The following is a 22,350-nucleotide window of genomic DNA, read 5'->3' on the forward strand; positions in this document are numbered from 1 at the left end:
CATTCATATCAAAATTGTTTATATATACAATTTTGATATGAATGTTGGAGATAATAGTAATTTTTCAGAGAACACGAAGATTGGTGTTGTTAACAATGAAAAGGAAAGACTACAGGATTGTATTAATCAATTGGTAAAATGGGCAGAGCAATGGTAGATGGGTTTTAATCTTATGTGTGAAATGACAAACTTTGGAGGACTAATAAGGACAATAAATGATAGGGTCCTTGAAGTATTGATGAACAGATGACCCTAATGTACAAGTTCAAGAATTTAAAAAAATATCAACATGGGTAGATGAAGTTACAAAGTCACATATAGGATAATGTTGTATGTTGTATGTTTCTATGTTTCTATACTTTTCTTCATTAGCCCAGGCATAGAATACAAGAGCAACAAGATTATAGTTCAACTATACAAACATTAGTTGGGCCATAGCTGCAGTACTGTGTACATTTCTGGTTGTCCCAATGCAATAAGAAGATATTGACGTTTGAGAGGGTGCAGCAATGATATTACCAGAGTGTTGCCTGAGATGGGGGCGACGGACTAAGTGCTAATAAAAGGGGTTGGCAAAGATAGGTACTTGATGGGACATGAGGAAATATTGTGTATTGCCAAAGAGACATGAAGGAATGTGTAGGAAATAACCGCAGATGCTGATATAAATCAAAGGTAGACACAAAATGCTGGAGTAACTCAGCGGTTCAGGCAGCATCTCTGGAGAGAAGGAAAGAGACATGAAGGAATGTTGCATATTCTGTTTCATAGAGACATCACTTGCCCCCAGGTCTCCAGACTCTGGCATCCAGCCCAAATGTTTCTTGATCTATCACATGGACCAGCGTGTCATTGGATTAAAGGAGGGCTCCAACGGGGTGGTCTTGCCCAACCCGTGCTCACACTCCACCTGAAACATCTAGCAGTGAAGGGGCTTCTACTTCCCAAGGGAATTTGCCTCCATTCTCATGACGGCAGTCTACATTTCACCCCAGACAGCGTACTCCAATGTCGTCTCCATCATTGCTGGGAACGTCAACAAGGTTAGCTTGAAGAAGAGTTTTCCAAACCACCATCAGCACTTGTCATGTAACACCAGAGGATCAACCAATCTCGACCACTGCTGCTCCACCATCAAGGTTGTCTCTTGCTCCATTCCTCACCCCACTTTGGAAAAGCAGACCGCCTGGCTGCACTTCTTCTTCCTGCTCATAGGCAGCAATGGAAGAGCATATTTCCGGTGGAGAGGATAGTGCTGAAGTGACACTGGAGGCAGAGGTGCAACTTTGTGATTGTTTGGACTTGATGGATTGGGCAATGTTCAAATATTTGGCAACGGACCTGAATGAATACACAAATTAATTGTTTTGGTACATGTGACAATAAACCACTCTTGACCTTTGACGTTGCCCAATCTATCACTGGTATCCCAACATCAAAGGGAACATTATGAAGTGCTGCCTCAAGAAGGAAGTTAATATCATGGACCCACATCACCCAGGTCACACTCTCATCTTGCAGTTACCATCTGCAATAAGCTGCAGGAGCCTGAAAACCGTTAACTCCAGCTTCAAGAACAGCTTCTTCACATCAATCACCGGGTTCTTGAACAAACCTGCAAAATCTTAACCACAGCCTTGCCTTAGCACCAAACTCTATATATTTGCACTGAGGTTGCACTATGTACTTTGGCATGCACTATTATGGTCTGGTTTATGTAGAATGACAGACAATTATTAAATATTTATTTGTTGTATTGCTGAGTTTAATGTGCCTGTAAGGATGCAGCGAGTAAGAATTCCATTGTTATGGTCCTGGTGGTAAAACACTCTTGGCTATTGATGGCTAGCGTGATCATTGTGGCTGAAAGGCTTGTTTCTATGCTTTATGATGCCATTACTTTTTTTTCTCTTTTCTCAGATGCCGTTTGACCTCAGAGTTAAGGTTTCAGATCAAAGAATTGGGAAACGGAGAAATCAAGTCAATTTTAGGTTGCACAGAAGGCTGGGGAGATGATGGATAGCACAAAGGGAATATCTGTGAAAGGCAGACACGCGGATTGCAGTTTTTGGAGCAGTTAGAGGGTGATTAAGAATAGGAATACTTTATTGTCACATGTGTCTAGGCACAGAGATATTCTTTGCTTGCATACACAATGTATGCAAATAGCAGCCACAAATATACAAAGTACATCGGCTCCTCCTTTTGTCCCCCCCACCCCCCAGTGGTCCCCCCACACCAGGTACCCATTGTCATTTGTCCTGAACCCCCCCCCCCCCTCTCCGGTGTGGTCCCCTAAGCCGGGTCCTCCATTGTTCTTCTGAACCCCCCCCCCCCCTCTCACGGTGGTCCTCCACACTCTCATCGACCGTCTACCGCGGATAGATCGCATCGACCGTTGACTCCGAAGCGTGAGCGTTTGCTTAGGATATTGAGCATCTGCAGTTTTCATTCAGCGATGAATACACAATGTTAGGTCCTATATTGTGTGTGCAACAAATTGTTTCATAAAGAGTTTATTCCAAATAACTAAGAAAAAGTAATGATCTCTCTTATTTTTACCATTTACGATAGGAGTTATGTGCTTTTGAGGTAAGCATTTTATCATACTCGGCACTTGTCTTTCTGAAATAAAAACAAAATGCCAGAAATACTTAAATGACATCTAAGTTGATAATCTAATCTTTCAACAAAGATGGGAAAAATAATAGAAACATTTTACGATGCAGAGGAGAGGAAAGAATAAAAGTCATGAAATGTCCTGCAGCACCAGAAGATCAAACACTCAGCCACCATTAAAGTCTTCTCCTGCTTTAGGGTAGAAGGCCAATGCAAGTGAAAAGCAAAGAGCAGACATGTATGGGAGTAGCATAATGTAAAATTATTGATCGTACTGGGCCAGAATTTGCAATTAGAAGTAAGTCACCAATGACAGTCTATGTTAAGACAGGTTGATCTTGACGCCTTGGAGGTTCTTGGGAGATTATAATATACCATACACGGAGGCGCGAATTGGTTTTGCACATAAAATAGTGAGGAAAATATTTTAAAGCCTGCTAAACAATGGCCTCCATTGCTACAAGACAATCTATTCATGAATATTCAAAAATATGATTGAAAAATCATGATTCATATACAAAGTCAAAGACCTAAATATACTAGCATTTAAATTTGATTTAGATCACAATTCTTAATTAATGATTACTTAATTAAACAATCTGTTGTGGCTATTCCTCTTAAATGAAATGAATGGGTTGTGTGTTCCTATGTGTCTTCCTTGAACAGAGATCTTGATCAGTTTCATTCTAGTAAGTTCTGCCTGCTCCTGCCCCACAGAACTTGTCTCCAAATACCTTGATGCCATCATACCCCCCCCCCCCCCCCCCCCCCCCTTGCCCAGTCCTTTCTAATCTACATTTGAGACCTCTCACCTGCCCTTCAACAATTTTAAATTTTTAGGCCCCCGTTGTCTCATCTTTTCCATGGATGTCCAGTCCCTTTACACTTCCATCCGCCACCAGGAAGGTCTCGGGGCCCTCTGTTTCTACCTTAAACAGAGACCCAATTAGTTCTCCCTCCTCCATGTGATAGAACATGTCCTCGCCCTCGACAACTTCTCTTTTGACTCTTCTCTCTTTCTTCATGTCAGCATTATTTCTACTGTACACCTATAAAAGTTCAAGAGAGTCCTCAATCTTCCAAGGAAGTAGTGGTGGTGATGAGCTTTCTTTGGAATTGTATCAATGTGCTGGGTCCAGGACAGATCTTCATAGGAACTTGAAGTTGTTGACTCTCTCCACCGTCAGTCCCATCGATGAAGATGGGTTCATTGATCCTTGGCTTTCCCCGAAGTCAGCAATCAACTCCTTGATCTTGCTAATGTTGAGAGCAAGATTGTTTTCTGGCAACTTTCAATTAGATTTTCAATCTCCCTCCTAAAGATGGCATTAGAGCTGTGCCTGGTGTAATGATGTGACACAAACACACATTAAGTTACAACACATGTTTATTAAATCACTTACAGCATAGGATCTGCATACATTACAGCTCCAAGCTGCTACTGCTACTAGCTAGCGTAAGTGAGCTCTTGATATAATGAAGCACATACTAGGCGGAGCTACCACTGCCAAGCACTATAATTGGCTAGTATAAAATAGTTAATCTACATCTCTTGTAAAGAGATGTAGATATAAAGAAACATTGGTGGCTAAGCAATATAAGCAGAATGTTAAGAATACATTTGCAAAGTTACACAAAATCACCATATCTAACGGGTGGCCTGCAAATCTGTCCGTCACGTGTGTGGTACGAGACTGCCTCACCTCCTTTCAGTGGAGACGATCCCGGGGAGGGGAGTGGCGAAACGATTGGCGACCCGACAGGCGCCATACGACGCTGGGAAACCGCAGTAGGAACGATGGTTGGTGGTGGGGGCGCGGGACCGACTGGGAGGGAGCACGAGACGCGGGGCATCAGGATATGGAGTCGCTGGACGCGGTTCCTTCACTGGAAGGGTGTGATGACGGTTGTGTCTAGATGGCTCGGTCCACTTCGACCAGGTATGATCGTGGTTCTTTGGCAGGGCCGTGGATGTGTCCCAGGTATGCATGGCCCTTGTCGGTTTGCAGACGGACCACTTGTCCACGTGCAAGAGGTTTAAGTGGCTTGCTGAACTTGTCAAAGAACCGCTTCTGCGTGTCACGTTTAAATTGTAGTTGTTTCTGAACTGCAGGCGGGGAACAAACTTGTGGCTGCAACAGCTGCTGGGAAACGGGCATGGGAGCACGGGTTTGGTGAGACATCAGTCGTTGGGCTGGAGAACCTAGTATGGGATCCCGTGCAATGTTCCTTAGATTGAGCAGGTACAGGTATACATCTGATTTAGCAAGGTATGATCGTTCCATGAGTTGTTTTGCACTCCGAACGGCATGTTCGGCGAGTCCGTTGGATTGCTGGAACTCGGGATTGCTGGTAACTTGTTGAAAGTCCCATTGTTTAGCAAAGTTTTTAAAAGCTAGGCTGGTGAACTGTCTGCCGTTGTCGGACTGGATACGTGCTGGGTTGCCTGTCAAAAATATGATATTTGACAGGCAAATTGCCAAGTTCATTATTGAACAGGTCTTTGTATTGAGAGAGTAGTTGCTGAGTGGGCTCATCAGTGAGGCAGAGTTTGTGGACAACGCGTCCAAAGTAAACCAGGCCTAGATCGTGGCATGCATTGATACAGAGCAAAGTCTCTGAATTTGCTTTAACAATATAAAACTGCAAGGTGCGGGTCTGTTCATCTACAGTGCACTTTAAATAAGCTTTTCCAAGTTGGTGCAGGACCTCTCCCCCGGAAGCCCGAAGCGTTGCGGAGGCCTTATCTATGCATTCAGCATTACGAATTTTTTTGAACTCCCTTAATGAGATGACGTTAACTTTTGCGCCAGTGTCCACCTTGGCGAGAAGAGGCCTGTTATTCACAAACATGGTTACGTCAGGGTCAAGTAGCTCCTTAGACGAAGGGAGGAGGGAGTGGATGGCAGAACTCGTATCTGAGAGAGAAGCGGGGGTTGATAACTCAGGCTCTTGGAAGTCATTATCAGTGAGCTCATGTTGAAGCAGGTGCAGGCTCTTTCTTGAGGCAGTTGGAATCCCACAGGAACGGCAACAGCGAGCAAAGTGGTTTAATTTCTTACAGAAGTTGCAAGCTTTACCGTAGGCAACACAGAACTGTCGACCCATAGCATAGAAATAGTTACAATTTTGACAGCGAACGGCAGACCTGGGATGGGGGTTGTGAGAGGAGAAGTCTGTCAGATTAATGCTGTGCTCCGGGCAGAGACTGAAAACCACAGAATCGGTGTGGGGAGATGTTATCTCGGAGATACGACAGGCATGTTCTGCTTGGTCAAGGGTTAATTCAGTGTTTCGAAGAAGCTCCGCTCTCAGCTTGCTATCAAGCATTCCACCTACCAATTTATCGCGGGTGAGCTCATCGCGCAAATTACGAAATCGACAGCGTGCAGCCATGTGCTTCAGAATGCTACTAAATCGGTCAGTAGGTTCATCGACCTGTTGTAAACTAGCATAGAACTTGGTTCTTTCAATGATATGGTTTGAAGGCATATCACACAGCTCTCTGAACTTTCTGAGCAAAACCACGGGGTCATCAATTGTTTCTGCAGGTACACGGACCTGACCGTTGTCATCCAAAACAGCAGGCACAAAAGTGAAGTTGTCGGCACGATTCATTGCCTCAGATCCCGCAAGGTTAAGCAAAACAGATGCACACACTTCAGGGGGGTCGTTACAATGAACAATGTGAGCATAATGAGTGTAGTCACGTTCGAAAAGACGCCATTGTTCAGCAAAGTCTGAATCAAAGATCAAAGGGCTTGGTCGGCAACACAAATTTGCCATAATGGAGATAATAAGGACACAAAATAATCAAAAGAAAATAAAACCCGCTAAACTTGAACGGAGTGGGCAAGATTCACTTCTGACACCATGTAATGATGTGACACAAACACACATTAAGATACAACTCGTGTTGATTAAACCACTTACAGCATAGGATTTGCATACGTTACAGCTCCGAGCTTCTACTGCTACTAGCGTAAGCGAGCTCTTGATACTGTAAAGCACCTACTAGGCGGAGCTACTACTAACAAACACTATAATTGGCTAGTATGAAATAGCCAATCTACATCTGGCTACACATTCATGGACGCAGAAATTTGTGCACACTGCCTTCACGTGCTACTGAGTTGATGGTCATCGAGAAAACATTTTTGTTACCAATCAGAACTGAATGTGCTCAGCCACCAATGAAGTTGGGAGATCCAATTACTTGGGGACAAGCAGAGATTGTCCTAAGTTTCCTGAGTTTGATGATAAATTTAGAGGTGTTGATGGCGTTGGTCATCGATGAATAATTTTCTGTACATTTGCTTTAGGTCTTCCTCCTACAGAGGAGACACTATTGGGAGGAATGAAAATAATGTACTCATTTGAAAGAAGCACAAGTAAATTGGTGTTACACATGTGAAGAATCTGAAGGAAATTCTGAAAATTATATGAAAGATGAATAATTTGTAATATGTATAACCCAAGAGCTCACGTACTAGGAAATAATGATGAGAAAAGATGCCAACATAGTGAAGGGAACTTAAGGATGTTAGGAGATGTGATGAATAGATTTATCAGGTGTAAAATCCATATATAACGGTACATAGATGTGTCCTTCATTGTACCCATTTGTTAGCTAAATGGAGCAATTGTTAGGCCAGTTGGGCCCTGCATGAAACCCAGGTTCAGGGTACAGGTTGAACACTAAATTCCCTCCAACAGAGTCTTTGGGATCTTGAATGATGGGAAAGGTGAGATAAAAGGCTGGTTTGGGAAAACATTGTAGAAAGCGCGAGGTGTGTTCCTGATAATTGATGAGTGAACCAGTATATAGCCAAGGGGATGGCCCCTGCAGAATGAGGAGGGGAAAGTACGACGTGATTACTATTTTTGTATTTGATCTACATTGAGCACAATAAGTTTGAAACTGTATCGTAAAGAAAATTTATTCCATTCATCATTTGCATTGGATCCCTAAAAGGTGCTTTGACTCGGTGCCAGTCATTAAAAAAAAAAAAAAAAAAAATTATCTTACTAGGATTTTTTGCAAATGTTTCTCAATAATTTTAGTGAGTTTATATAAACTAAATATTTTGTAGTTAAAATGTTGGATTAAACCTAAATGATTCATTTTGCTATCGGGTTTTGGCTGCATCAAATGCAAAATGACAATTTTTGTTTTACACGTTGTAGAGTTTAGAAAATAGAATTATCTCTCAAACATATTATTCAATAAATTGAATCTCATTCCATATGCCAAAAGCTCTACTTTGAAAAGACTAATGCTCCAAATGGGTGTGCCAAATGGCGATTGTAATACAGCACTAATGATTCTTTTGGTTATGGGCCATTTGGCCCTTCGTGCATGTTCTGCCATTCAATGCAATCATTGCTAATAGTTTATCTTAGTATCATATTTCCACTGTCTTTATTTCAAAACATAATTTAGGCATCAATCCACTTTCTCTTTAAACATATACAGCAACTTGGCCTGAGTGATGGGGGTTTCTTAGTTTCACTGCCTTGTCAGTGGAAAATATTTTTCCCCATCACACGCGTTTGCGTAAATTTACTATTCGACTTGGAGACCACGTGGGTGCTCTGACACGGAGACCACGAGGGCTTCAATAATTCCTTACGTAAGTGTGACTTTAAGTAAATTGGATAGTTGCACAAGAGACGGTGGAAGCGATTTGCTTGTCATTTTCAGTGATCACTTGTAATAGACAGTATTTTTCCACCTGGACTTTATTTAACCAAGGCACCTTTTTTTTTTTCTTCTCTGCCTGACAATCACTAAAATAATTTGAGTAGTTCTCCAGTTCCCATGCAAAATCATGTCATAGCCAATTCGGTCCTATAATACAAATAGTGTTCCTGATTCATCACTTGTTGTATCCAATCCGTGCAATGTAAACCTGCTGTGCAGCAGAACTGCTACAATAAGTGAGTTCGGTATTTCAACTGCACATGCCCAGGTTTTAGGTCACTCGAGATGAACATTCTCGGCAGCTGAGCTGCTGCGTGTATACACCTGCATTTCATCCGTAGTCAGGATCGAACCCGGGTCTCTGACGCTGCAAGCGCTGTTGAATTGCTACTGGAGTTAGATAATGTAGAACAAGTGCGAATGGGTGATCGGCATGGACTTGGTGGGCCGAAGGCCCTGTTTCCGTGCTGTGTCCCTAAATCAAATTAATCTAACTAGGTAAAGATAAGTCATTGGAGGACGCAGGGAAGGTGACACGGGAACAGGTGGGGTTGAAGGGAGGAAGGAAAGTTGTCTGGGACCAAAAACCACGCACTTCGCTCCTGCATAACTACAGGAGGCAGATTTGTGAGCGGAGTCTCACAACCGTCCCCATCCCCTCCCGAGTATACCATCCCTGTCGGGGGTGGCCGGAGATGTCCAGGGTGACGGAACACCGGCCCGGAGCAGTGGCGGCCCCAGGCTTACAGCCAGCGCTAACTCCAGCTCAACTCCGCTCCAACTCCCGAGGAACCCATACCCCGACGGGCCGGGGACCATCAGCTGCACCTCTCGCCTTATCCAGTGGCTGTCGGTTAACCCCCTCGGGAAGAGAGAGAGAGAGAGAATGTTCTCCAACGCTGCTGGGAGAAGTTCTGTGGAATTCTAGAGGGTGGGTTTATGAAGTGAGATAGAAATAAGATCAAATTGATGTTCATAAACGAGCGACGCTTGTCCGCTATAGAGTTGACAGAATACTCAAGAGTCAATTTAATTGTCATTTGGACCCCTTGAGGTCCAAACGAAATGCCGTTTCTGCAGCCATACATTACAAACAAATAGACACAAAACACAACATAATTTACATTTTACATAAACATCCATCACATTGCTGTGATGGAAGGCCAAAAAAAACTTATCTCTCCGCTGCACTCTTCCCCCCCCCCCCCCCCCCCCCCCCCCAATGTCAAAGTCAAAGCCCCCGGCTGGCGATGGCGATTGTCCCGCGGCCATTAAAGCCACGCCGGGTGGTGCGAGGTCGCACACCGGGTCTTGGTGTTGGAGCCCCCGGCGTGCGCTCGCAGAGTCCCGCGGCCATTCCAAGCCGCGCGGGGCGGTGATGTTAGGCCCCGCTCCAGGAGCTCTTCGACCCCGCAACTCGGGCGGGAGAAGTCACCGTTGCGGGAGCCCTGAAAGGCGGGCTCCCGTGCCGCCGTCCGCCAGACCCGCAGTTGCAGCCTCCGAATCTCCGGAGGTCGGGCCGCAGCAGCAGCAGCGCTCCACCACCGCTCCACCCGCTCCGGACTCGGCCAGCCCCGCGACAGTGACGGTGAGTCGTCGGCACCAGAGTCCCCGGTCTTCTCCTGTTGGAGGCTGCTCCACGTTGCAGCCCCAACGACAACGGAGACCCGACAAGAAAAGGTCGGGTCTCCCGTGCAGGAAGAGATTTAAAAGTTGCCCCCCCCCCCACACACACACACACCGCAACATAAAATAACAAAAACTACATAGAAACATAGACAAAAAATAATAAAAACGCGGACGGACTGCAGAGGCTGCTGCTGACGAGAGTCGCGCCGCCTACTTCATGGGAGAATACTTAACAATTTATACACAGTTTATACTGCCAGCGCTTCATTTGCTTTTTCTTTGACAAATCCCAATATTCTTTGCGTTTTTCAGAATATCAAATTCGCTTTATTGTCTCAAGAGAGCTAAAGGATAGATAGTGAAAGAAAATTTAGTGTAGTTTCCCCTCCATTGCTCCAGAAGCTTTTAATGGCAGATAGATTGAGAAAGGATGGCAGTAAACAATCAAATGTCTAGAAATAAGATCTGTGAATGTCACTTCCTCTCTGTTCAGAAAGAGGTGGATTTATGGAGATCTCATGAAAATACATTTCTTGAACAAATATTCAAACTCTTAATGTGTATTAGCAAAACTGGACTGGATTTGAGAAATGAATAGGAATGGATGAAGCTATTTTAGTCATTCCGGTCAGTTCAAAAGTTTGGGATAATGTTATTATTTATTTTTGCACTGCTTCTGCTTTCATATTTTGCTCTCCATCGTGGGCATTGCATAATACTAATGGCCAGAGCAATTCTTGGGTGATTTCTTGGGATTGAGCGTATTAATCCATGCAGATGGCCACCTTTCGTACCATTGATTCCCACGACATAAATGTTTGTTTTCAATGGGTTTTAATTTTTTTTTTAATTTTTTATTCTTTCTATTTTTTGAATGCATGGTAGTTTTGGATAACAGTAGTGGAAAGAAATTTGTGTCTTTAAAAAATAAAATTATGTCTATTTCACAGGGAGCCATGCTGAGAGATTTAGTATTAATCATGCCCTTGGAACTGTATCTCGTCCTGAGATGAGCGAACTTCTGGGTGAATTCCGAGCACTATATCAGGAACGACTATACCGGTTAGAAGCCTTAACTGATGGAAGAGAAGAAACTCTTGGGGTTTGTTTCAGTTCTTAATCATGTTAAATGTTTATTCTATTTCGTCAGTTGCAAGGTCGCCTATTTTTCTATTTAGCTGTGTATTTAAATAAGTAAAAATCAAACCACAAAAGTGAGTACAAGAAATATTATTTTGTGGATAATAATCAGAATCTCAACAGAGTTCAAATTTAACAAATTGATTTGGGATTACCACACCATTAATGATTAAATTACACCAAAATTTTGGAGTAACTCAGCAGGTCAAGTAGTATTTCTGGAGAACATGGATGAATGATGTTTCTAGTTGAGACCCTTCAGAGTGATTGTAAAGGGGGGGGGGGGGAGGTAGGAAGGGATAAAGGGAAGGTTTGAGGGTTTCACCAAACATTTGCATTTGAACCACCAAGGCCTACTCGATCTCCTGGGTGTAAACTATTTTAACTGCCATTCCCATACTGACTTATGTGTCGTAGGCATCCTCCATTGCCAGAGTGAGACCACAAGCAAAACATATTCTGCTTGTGTAGTTTTCAACCTAGTGGTATAAACATTGAATTTAAGGTTAGATCTAACACCAAGCACCCCCTTTTTCCTCCCTTTTTCCTCCCCCCCCCCCCCCCCCCCCCCCCCACCTCTGCTCCACCTGGACCCAAACCTATTTATCTTCTCCTCCCCCTCCTATATTCCTCTCCCTGGCTTCACAATTCACAACTCTTTGATATGTTTGTCTCGCAGTTTATGTTTTGATTTCTGTCTTTTGCCCTGTCTATCTGCCTATCAAAACTCCCCTTGCCTGTGTTCATCTATTACCTGCAATGTTGTGGTCCTGCCTCTTCTCTTTCATCTACCAATGTTCTCCAGACCCACTGCATCATTCCAGCAGTTTGTTTCCTTTTGTGTAAACTAGCATCTGTATTTCCGTGTTTCCACCTTTTATGATTTGTTTGATGACTAAGTTGGCTTATGAAGGTGTAATAGTTTTACAAAGATGGTTGGACAAATTTTGTGATGCATCACTATTCATAATTCTGTCGGCATCTATCCCATTTAGTAGCATGCAAAAACCAACCTTACAATTTCCAATCCGTGTTGGTTTTGTGTAGGAAAGAACTGCAGATGCTGGTTTAAATTGAAGATGATACAAATTGCTGGAGTAACTCAGCGGGACATGCGGCATCTCTGGAGAGAAGGAATGGGTGATGTTTCGGGTCGAGACCCTTCTTCAGACTGATGTCGGGAGTTTGCGGTACAGAGATACAATGTAGTCAGAGACAGTAAGACTGGTATGAGAAATAGGAAGGGGGTGGGGATGGAGATAGAGGGAAAGCAAGGGCTACTTGAAGTTAGAGAAGTCAATGTTCATACCGCTGGGGTGTAAGCTACCCAAGCGAAATATGAGGTGCTGGGCCTCACTCTGACAATTGAGGAGGCCCAAAACAGAAAGGTCAGTGTGGAAATAGGAGGGGTAGTTAAAGTGTTGAGCAACCGGGAAATCATTTGGGATTAGGCAGACTGAGCGGAGGTGTTCAGCGAAACGATCGCCGAGCCTGCACTTGGTCTTGCCGATATACAAGAATCCACAATTGGGACAGCGGATACAATAGATGAGGTTGGACGAGGTGCAAGTGGAGGTGCAGGTGCAAGCCTCACCTGAAAAGACTGTTGAGGTCCTTGGATGAAGTCGAGGACGGAGGTATAGGAACAGGTGTGGCATCTCTTGCAGTTGCAGGGGAAAATACCTGGGGAGAGGGTGGTTTGGGTGAGGAGGAAAGAGTTGACCAGGGAGTTGCGGAGGGAACAGTCTCTGCGCAAAGCAGAAAGGGGTGGAAATGGGAAGATGTGGCCAGTAGTGGGATCCCGTTGGAGGTGGCGAAAATGTCGGATTATGTGCTGTATGCGACGGCTGATGGGGTGGAAGGTGAAGACCAGGATGACTGGCCTTGTTCCGAATGGGGGTAGGGGTAGCAAGAACAGAGCTGCGGGATATCGAGGAGACCCCAATGAGAGCTTCTTTAATGGAAATGGGGAACCCTATTCCCTAACGAATTAGGACATCTCCGATGACCTGGTATGAAACACCTCATCCTGGGCGCAGATGCGGAGTAGATCGAGCAATTTTGTTGGTTTTGTGTTGTGCTCTGCTGACTAGAAAGCGGATGGAGTTATTTAAGCTTGTTAGCCACTCAACTACATCAGGTAGATATTTTGTTTTGCCATTAATCAAGGGACCTAGGAGCTAAAGGGTTAATGAACTTATTTTAGCAAATCAGTTAGTTGTAACTTTCTGTACTACACTACATACTTAATAAGAATTTGAGATCCCTTGCATAATTTATTCTCTTGCTGTTTGTAATAATGGTTCTTAATGTGAAGATCTAAACTATAATATATTGGATGACAAAATTATTTTTTGATGTCCCGTGGCAAAAGCAAATCAATGCTGATTTGTTTCTGATCAGAATTTGTCTTAAGAAGTATAATTTTTGGTATTGGAAAATAAAGGTTATTATACCTTGATCGGTTAGTGCAAACTATTGAATCTAATTGTACCATAATAAAAATGACATTTTAATCAATACTATCAAATGCATTCGTTTTTTTTTTTAACATGGAAATGCTTTTTACCTATTTTAATCCAGATTCATCATGTACAGCTTGTTTATCTCTGCATGTAATGTCAGAAGTGTGTGTGTGTATGATATTTCTTTGTGTAAACATGTACCGTTTGGTTAGTAAGTTTGCAGATGACACCAAGATTGCTGGGGTCACGGACTGTGAGGAAGACAGTCAAGGTATACAATGAGATATAGATCGGCTACGGAAATGGGCGGAGAACTGGCAGATGGAGTTTATCTGAGCAAATGGAGCAAAGTGAGGTGTTGCATTTTGTGAGGTCAAATGTAAGGGCATGACCCTCAACAGAATTAATGTACAGAGGGACAGCCAAAATGTATAGGTAGGAATTGCAGAAGATAGATACAAAATGCTGGAGTAACTCAGCGGGACAGTCAGCAATTCTGGAGAAAAAGAATGGTCTATCTCTGGATAGAAGGAATGGGTACAGAGGGGTCTTAGGGTCCAAGTCCATAACTCCCTGAAAGTGGCAATACAAGGAGATAGAGTGGTGAAGAAGGCATATGGTATGCTTTGAGTATCAGAGACAGGAAGTTATGATGCAGCTTTATTGGACTTTGGTTAGTCTGCATTTGGAGTATTGTGTGCAGTTCCAGTCCACTCCAATTTCTTGTGAGAATTCTTATGAAAGAAAATGCATCCGTTGAAGGCATAAATGTTGGCAAAAGGCAATTAGAGTTGCTGGGTAAAACATCTCAAGGATGTGTAGAAATTGTTCCAGTCGAGAATTGAAGGTAACAAGGTTTCTTTTGAAACATTGACATGCAGGAAATTGTGTTGATATACGTTGATCGTGTGATGGAATTAGCAGCAAAAATCAAGACCAGCTGATTTATGCGAAGAGGTTACAGAGATTGGGAGAAAAGAATACGTTAAGCCTCGGGAAAACATTTCTGAGACATCATAAGCAGAACGGGGAAATGTAAGAGGGCATACAATAGCCAGGAAAATTATTTTTGTTTCGAGGTCACGTTTAAAAATGTGAATTGGAGGAATGTAGTCTAAATCTTTGAAGACATTAAACGAATGAGAGATGAATGAATGAACAAGGGTTTTTAAAATGTAATAAAGCAACCCAGAAGGAACATTAAAAAAAATTCACCACTCTTATTAAATGATTGCCTCATCCATTACTAAGGCAGATAATTGCAGTCTGCAAACTTCTGAAGAAGCCACGCAAAGGAAATACAGTAGACCTATGATTCCGGTACAATAGGTTAACTTATTTGTAGTGATGATTTGTGAGAATGAACTTCCCAAAAGAAAACACGTTGAAGTGGTTATATGTGGCGCAGAAAAGATTGCACACGTTTGTAGATTTGTCTGTAAGAGATGGGGCAGAATGAGATAAAATTGATCTGAACCATTAACCTGTTTCTATCTCCCCCCCCCCCCCCCCCCCCCCCCCCCCCCCCCCCTGCCTGATCTGATCAGAATGTCTAGCATTTTCTGTTTCAGTTTGAATTTGCCATATCTACTGAGGCTTTTTTGATAGGTTTTGAATTCCATAGTTCAGGTACCTCATCTGTAACGTGTGTTTATAATTGGATATAATCCAATGAATGAATTAGGGAACACCATTTGCTGGTCGAACAGGTTATTACAAAACTTTGACTAGGAACTAGAGATCCACTTAAAAGGTGCTTTTGAAATTGGCAAGCAGATAAAATGCTGTCTTGGTAGTAAAATGACATTGATGGGAATAAAAATCTGTTTTTATAAAAGCTATTGTCTCCTAAGAACACAGCTACTGGTTTCACTCTGGGTGGCCATAAAAATTGACAAGCTATTAACATTTATGATACTATATTATATATATAACATACATATGATACTATATTATATATATATTATATATAACATATATGTGATACTATATTATATATATATACATATATATGCATGTTATATACATATAACATTTTCAGTAGGAAAAATAACTTTGTTATTGCAAGTCTGAAACAGTGATATTACTGCTCATGTATCTTTACTCTGGAGAGTTCAGGCCTAGCCTGCTCGATCTCTTCTATGGCAGGAACCAATGTAGTGAATCTATTTGCTTTTTGAAATATTACCTTAGATTATATCAAAAAAGCCCAAAAAACAGAGATGGTGGAAAAAAAAGCAAACAATGGTGGAAATATTTAGCATATGAGACATGCACTTTGATTTGCTGATTGGTGTGTGTTGAATTATGTGATGGATGCTGGGATAATTTACAAGGACGGTTGGATTAGTGTTGTTGGATGGAGATTTAGAAACTAAATCCCATACTGTGTGTAATGGTGCCATCTCCAATTTTACCAGAGGTGCAGAAAGAAGGGATCTTAATTCAGAGTTTCAATTTTAACAAGATTTCAGTTTGTGTCAACTTGCATTTCTATGCTTCTCAGGCCTTATGAAAATCAACAGGCAAAAGAAAGAATGGGAAGTGATGGATATAAAAAGTAAATACATTTATTGCATTGCTATGCAACTTTAAAATAATATCCTTTTAGTGTTGACACGTGTCTCTGACCTTGACTGTGAATTTTGGATGGCAATAAAATAATGCATATATTCACCAACATTGCAGAATTCAAAACCGATTGAAAACCAAGCCAAAAATCTCAAACCTTCTTCCACTAGTTCATTGTAGAAAGTTTTGACAAATTGACCTGATATGGTGGTTGGAATACCTTGCAACTATTGTTAACTGTCACTGTATTGTGAAATTGACTGTAACTTTGGGATATCTAAAGAATGTTCATTATGATGAGAGAATTATGTAGTTGTGCCTATTGTTAGTGATTCAGCCGTGGTCCTCACACTGTGATGGTTTACAACCATGTTCACTGTAATTAAAGGTAATCGGTTGACAACGCTTTTAATACTTACAAACTATTTTCACAGCAAAATACCTCTAAAATGTTATGCTTTGTTGCATAAAATGTAAATGAAATTTTAATGGTAGACGTTGCCATAATCACCACTTAGAAAGCATTTAAATAACTTTATGTATGTGGTTTGTTAATTCCTCAGACAAATATTTGAAAATATAGTAGCCTAGATTTGTGATAGTACTAATAGTACAACTGAAAATGTTGTGCTTGGCTGCATGAGATCTAAGTGAGTTTTAGTGATTCAACAAATTATAAAAACTAATTTTGTGTATTTTCATGGATCTTTGTAATTTCATCTTATAAAAACATTTGTGGCTTAATTTTTTTGTAAAAGATAATTTAATAATGTTCAATTCCAGTTGTTATTTAGCTCACCCTATAATGTCTCTGAACATTTTACATTGACAGCATAGCGTAATACTGCGAGGAAACCGGTCATTTGGCCCAACTTGCGCATGCTGACCAACATGCCCCATCTACACTAGTCTTGCCTGCATGTTTTTGGTCCATGTCCTTCTAAATCTATCCTATCCATGTACCTGTCCTAATGTTTTTTAAACATTGTGATGGTATCTGACTAAACTACCTCCCCAGGCAGCTCATTCCATCTACCTATCACCCTTTGTGTCTTTAAAGAAACAAAGTTGTCCCTCGGGTTCCTATTAAATCTTTCTCCCCACACTTTAAACCTATGTCCTCTGGTACCCATTACTCTGGGTAAAAGACTCTGTGTCTATTCCCCTCATGATCTTATACACCTCTACGAGATCACCCCTTATCCTTCTATGCTCTGAGGATTAAAGCCCTAGCCTGCTCAACCTGTCCCTATAGCTCAGACCCACGAATCCTGGCAACATCCTTGTAAATCTTCTCTGCACCCTTTCCAGCTTAATAACATCTTTCCTAAAACAGGGTGATCACAGCTAAGAGTTGGATTTTATTTTTCTTTCTGCCTTATGACTATGAATTCTTAAATGGATTTGGATGCCGCTCTGTCAATGTGATGACATTGTGGCAGCCGGACTCTCAGACCTTTTGATTTGTGGCCCATCTGCAATCAGTATTTGTAACGGGGAGATCTACACCACAAAGATCGCTAAATATTTGTAAGTAACTTTATTAGAGATATTTTTAAAAATTGTCACCAAACCATTGTGATGTCCGACAGAGCTCAGACATCACAAAATGAAGTAGTGTGTTTATGTTATGCAAGTCAAATTATAGACTTCAGGGCTGCTCATGTACCATTAGAAGTTTTTAAATGAACTTGGTGCTGTTTAATAGCCGGGTACAAAAGTTGCAATGAGTACGGTGGTAGTTGATCATAATAGAGTGTTGCAATTATTTTTTAATCAAATATTTTTTGTTCTCTCCTTCATTTATTGAGATCACTCTCACTTACTATTCAATCTCCATGATTTAACTGCATTTAAACAAATAGTAACAGGTTTGGTAATGTTATGGGTATTTGGATGTGCTTTCTATATGATTTTATTTCAAGCAATCCATCGTGGAGTCAGTAATTCAGATTTTGCCATTTCATCAATAGCCCAATATTATTATTGGATTTCTGCTAAAGTTGATAACTGCTTCTTTATCAGGCACTGTTACTGAACAGAATGAAACCATTTTAGAAACTGGTTATCTGATTAATGGCTGAAATGATTTAAATGATTAACCTTTTTTTAATGTTGGTGTATTTGTGGCTTCCTGTGATGGGCTGTCATGTCAATATTATAGTCTTCTGAAAATGCACATCGGTATGTTTTGTGTTCATTGATTTACAGTAGGATATTTAAACACCAAATAAAATCTAATTGAAACTTTTGAAAATTGGTTTGATGAGTTTGCTTGCATAAACAGCTGCTGAATATCCAAAACTGAGCTATATATTGTATATCATAAATCAAGTCAGATAAAGCGCAATAGGCTGTTATAGTTCAGAGTTTGTTTGAAGTTGTGTTTAATAGTCTGATGGCTGTGGGGAAGAAGCTGTTCCTGAACCTGGATGTTACAGATTTCAGGCTCCTGTACCTTCTACCTGATGGCAGCGGAGAGATGAGTGTGTGGTCAGGATGGTGTGCGTCCTTGATTATGTTGGCAGCCTTTTTGCGGCAGCGACTGCGATAGATCCCCTCGATGGTAGGGAGGTCAGAGCCAATGATGGATTGGGCAGTGTTTATAACTTTTTGCAGTCTTTTCCACTCGTAGACACTCAATTTACCGAACCAAGCCACAATGCAACCAGTCAGCATGCTCTCTACTGTGCACCTGTAGAAGTTGGAGAGAGTCCTCCTCGACATACCGACTCTCCGTAATCTTCTCAGGAAGTAATGGCGCTGATGTGCTTTCTTTATGCTTGCATCAGTGTTCAGGGACCAGGAGAGATCTTCACAGTTACCCTATGTCCACTGTGCCCAGCTAGAGGCACAGTGGACATGATCTTGACTGTTCGACAGCTACATGAAAAATGCTGCAATCCCATAAACCATCACTTTTCTTGACCTCAGTAGAGCTTTTAATCCATCTTTCAGGCAATGCTGCAGAACAAAAGCAGAATGCTGGAAATCAGCCAGTCAAACAGCTTCTGTGGAACGTGTAACTGGTTAATATTCTGGGTCAGGAAATGGTCCTCAGGGCTGTAAAATGTTGGTAATGGCCCGCAGGGAAAAACCCGGGGGGGCCAGAGGGGACACGTCCCCCCCATGTTTTGAGAGGTGGGGGACATCCCCCCCAAGTTTTTGTAATCCCGATTTTAAAATCTCCGCTTTTAGCGCTGGATTGAGCCTCCGAAGCCTCGCGCGTGTGTGTGAGTGTGCGCATGCGCGCATGGCCGCCAAAAAATGGTGTCCCCCGTCCCCTCCATGTTTTGATAGTGAGTATTGATGGCCCGTACTTGTTGAAGTTCAGAAGGATGAATGGGAAACTCATTGAGACCTACCAAATAGTGCAAGGCCTGAATAGACTGAATGTGAAGAGGATGTTTCCACTAGTTTAGTTTAATTTATTGTCACGTGTACCAAGTTACAGTGAAAACCTTTTTGTTGCGTGCTAACCAGTCAGTGGAAAGACTATACATGATTACAATAGAGCTGTCCACAGTGATGAAGGTAATAACGTTTAGGACAAGATAAAGTCCAGTAAAGTCCAATCAAAGATAGTCTGAGGCTCCAATGAGGTAGATAGTAGCTCAGGACCACACTCTGGTTTTTGATAGGATGGTTCAGTTGCCTGATAACAGCTGGGAAGAAACTGTCCCAGAATCTCTAGGTATCCGTTTTCACACTTCTGTTCTTCTTGCCTGATGGGAGAGGGGAGAAAAGTGAGTGGCCAGTAAGCGATTCATCCTTGCTTATGCTGGTGGCCTTGCCGAAGCAGCGTGAAGTATAGATGGAATCAGTGGACGGAGTATGGTTTGTGTGATGGTCTGAGGTGCGACCACAATTCTCTGCAATTACTTGCGGTCTTGGATGGAGCTGTTCCCAAACCGAGCTGTGATGCAGCCCAATAAAATGTTTTCTACAATGCATCTGTAGAAGTTGGTAAGAGTTGCTGGGGAGACGCAAAACATGCTAAGCTTTCTAAAGGACTTGTCCCACTTGCGTGTCATTTACGCGACATCATTTACGTGTCACGATGTACGACACCCGCATGGCGCATGGTGAGACATGGTAACGTAGGCAGTGACCTGCGGTAGTGCGCGGTGCCCCAGGATTTTGGGATTCTCAAAATCCTCGCGCGCCGCCTGTGACGCGCAAATGACACCCAAGTGGGACAGGCCTTAAGGACGTAGTGGCATTGGAATGCATTCTTGCCATTGCTTTATTATAGACAGTCCAGGCTATTTACTACTAAAAACTTGAATCTTTTAATCATCTCTACTTCGGTGCTATGAAAGTAGTGGGAGAGTCTAAAATCTGAGGGCATAACCTCAGAATAAAAGGACGTATATTTAGAAAGAAAATTAGGAGGAATTTATGTAGTCAGTCGGCATTAAATCTGTGGAATTCATTGCCACTGATGGCCAGGGAAGCCAAGTCATTGGGTATTTTTAAGGCAGAAATTGACAGATACACGATTGGTAACGGTAATTGTGCTGACACTTCCATTTTTTTTAATGTTGCTATGTTGCACTAAGCGATTGATTGCCTCATCCACATTGCAGCCATCTAGAGGGCAGCTTGCATTGGGAGTGGAACTCTCATTGACATCTTCAATGCATCAGCATAACTTTTGGTCATTCAAAGAGAAGGAGTTTGAAGATCCAGACTTAAGACATGGCACAAAATGCATGGTCTACGTGGCCACAATTAATTCCTGCCCTCCCTCTTTATTACATCTGAGACCTGATCTACCTATAACAGACATCTGAAAAAACTTTAAATGAAGCACCAAGGCCGTTTCCACAAATTGCAGCCATCTAGATAAGGAACTCTTGCTTCGGGTTAACTCGCAACTTCATGTCAGGAAAGATTTGTTGCATTGGGCAGCTGCACATGCTGAGTCCTGACAACAAGGCATTTTGCCAAGAAGATTTACTAGGCAAAGTTTATAGATTTAAGGATGAACAAAGCTTTCCAGAAAAATGTTATCTGTGATAACTCCTCGCCCCCAGGGCCTGACTGCTGATTGGAAAAAGGAGCTTTTGGACCACTGCCCGAAGGACTTGTGGTCGGAAGCTCTGTTTATGCAGGAAAGAGTTATCTCATAAACTACCCACAGGTTGCCCATCAGATATCTGCCCTATCTGTGGTATGAGTGGCAATGCACAGCCGGACCTATTCTCTGCGACACAAAAAACAGGTAGAAGCTGGTTTACATAGTTGACACTTGATGCCTGTAGTCACAGTTTAGGTTTAGTTTTTTTGGAGAATGAAGTTCCTTGACATCTTCAATGCATCAGCATAACTTTTGGTCATTCAAAGAGAAGGAGTTTGAAGATCCAGACTTAAGACATGGCACAAAATGCATGGTCTACGTGGCCACAATTAACTCCTGCCCTCCCTCTTTATTACATCTGAGACCTGATCTACCTATTCTAACAGACATCTGAAAAAACTTTAAATGAAGCACCAAGTTCAGGATGTGGATTTTATTGACGGTGGATAATCTGATGTTTTGGGTTGTGTCCTTCAGACAGAATTATCTTTTACAGTTATTTGGATTCAGTTTTAAATAAAATGTAATTGGTGTGGCAGAAATGTTTCAAAGCACAACGCATTGTATTGATGATGACAATGGGCCTTTTGAGAAGGACTTAACACTTACTCAAATGTTGGGAATTCTGCTTTGTAAGTAATAGGGGATGCTTGGTTTATTATTAATAAGAAGCTTCAAAAGGGTAGATATCTGTGGTATCCAGGTATAGAATTTATCTAATTAGTAGTAGAATGGTTAATTCATTTAGTTACTTTTCATACAGATGATCATTTTTTTGAGTTTTCAAGGTTGGCAAGGGAAACTTGATCAGTAATTAAGGGTGAAGGGTTGTTTTAATGTCATTGGACCATGTACAGAAATACAGATATTTTATTTTTGTGGAGTTGGATATAGATGGTTTAGGCAACGAATAACACTTGGTCAAATCGGTTACAGAGTCTCCAAAAACACAAAGGTAAAGGGAAAAACATAAAATATGGGTTTATGGCATTGTAGTCTTAAAACGATTTATGGGTTTGTTGCATTTTAATAGAAAGAATGACTAGAGCATAGAAAAAAGAGGAGGTCGTGGATCCCTTTTAAACCTGTTCCGATTTGATCTTGGCCTTGAATCACAACTTATGATTTGATCTACGCCT

General features: G+C 41.9%; 1 protein-coding gene and 1 long non-coding RNA gene across 2 annotated transcripts in view; one reads left to right on the forward strand and one right to left on the reverse strand.

Moving 5' to 3' along the window:
* LOC129705408 (uncharacterized) overlaps nucleotides 1-22,350 on the reverse strand; it is a 130,674-nt gene that overhangs the window by 36,730 nt on the left and 71,594 nt on the right. The window lies entirely within an intron of this gene.
* The window catches only part of LOC129705407 (putative leucine-rich repeat-containing protein DDB_G0290503), a 558,220-nt gene that overhangs the window by 9,975 nt on the left and 525,895 nt on the right, over nucleotides 1-22,350 (forward strand). The window contains exon 2 of the mRNA XM_055648958.1: nucleotides 10,903-11,054. Within this exon, the coding sequence (XP_055504933.1) occupies nucleotides 10,903-11,054 (152 nt within the window). The remainder of the gene's footprint in view (nucleotides 1-10,902; nucleotides 11,055-22,350) is intronic.

This window comes from Leucoraja erinacea, chromosome 17 (genome assembly GCF_028641065.1).
Source record: "Leucoraja erinacea ecotype New England chromosome 17, Leri_hhj_1, whole genome shotgun sequence".
NCBI classification, from domain to species: Eukaryota; Metazoa; Chordata; class Chondrichthyes; order Rajiformes; family Rajidae; genus Leucoraja; species Leucoraja erinaceus.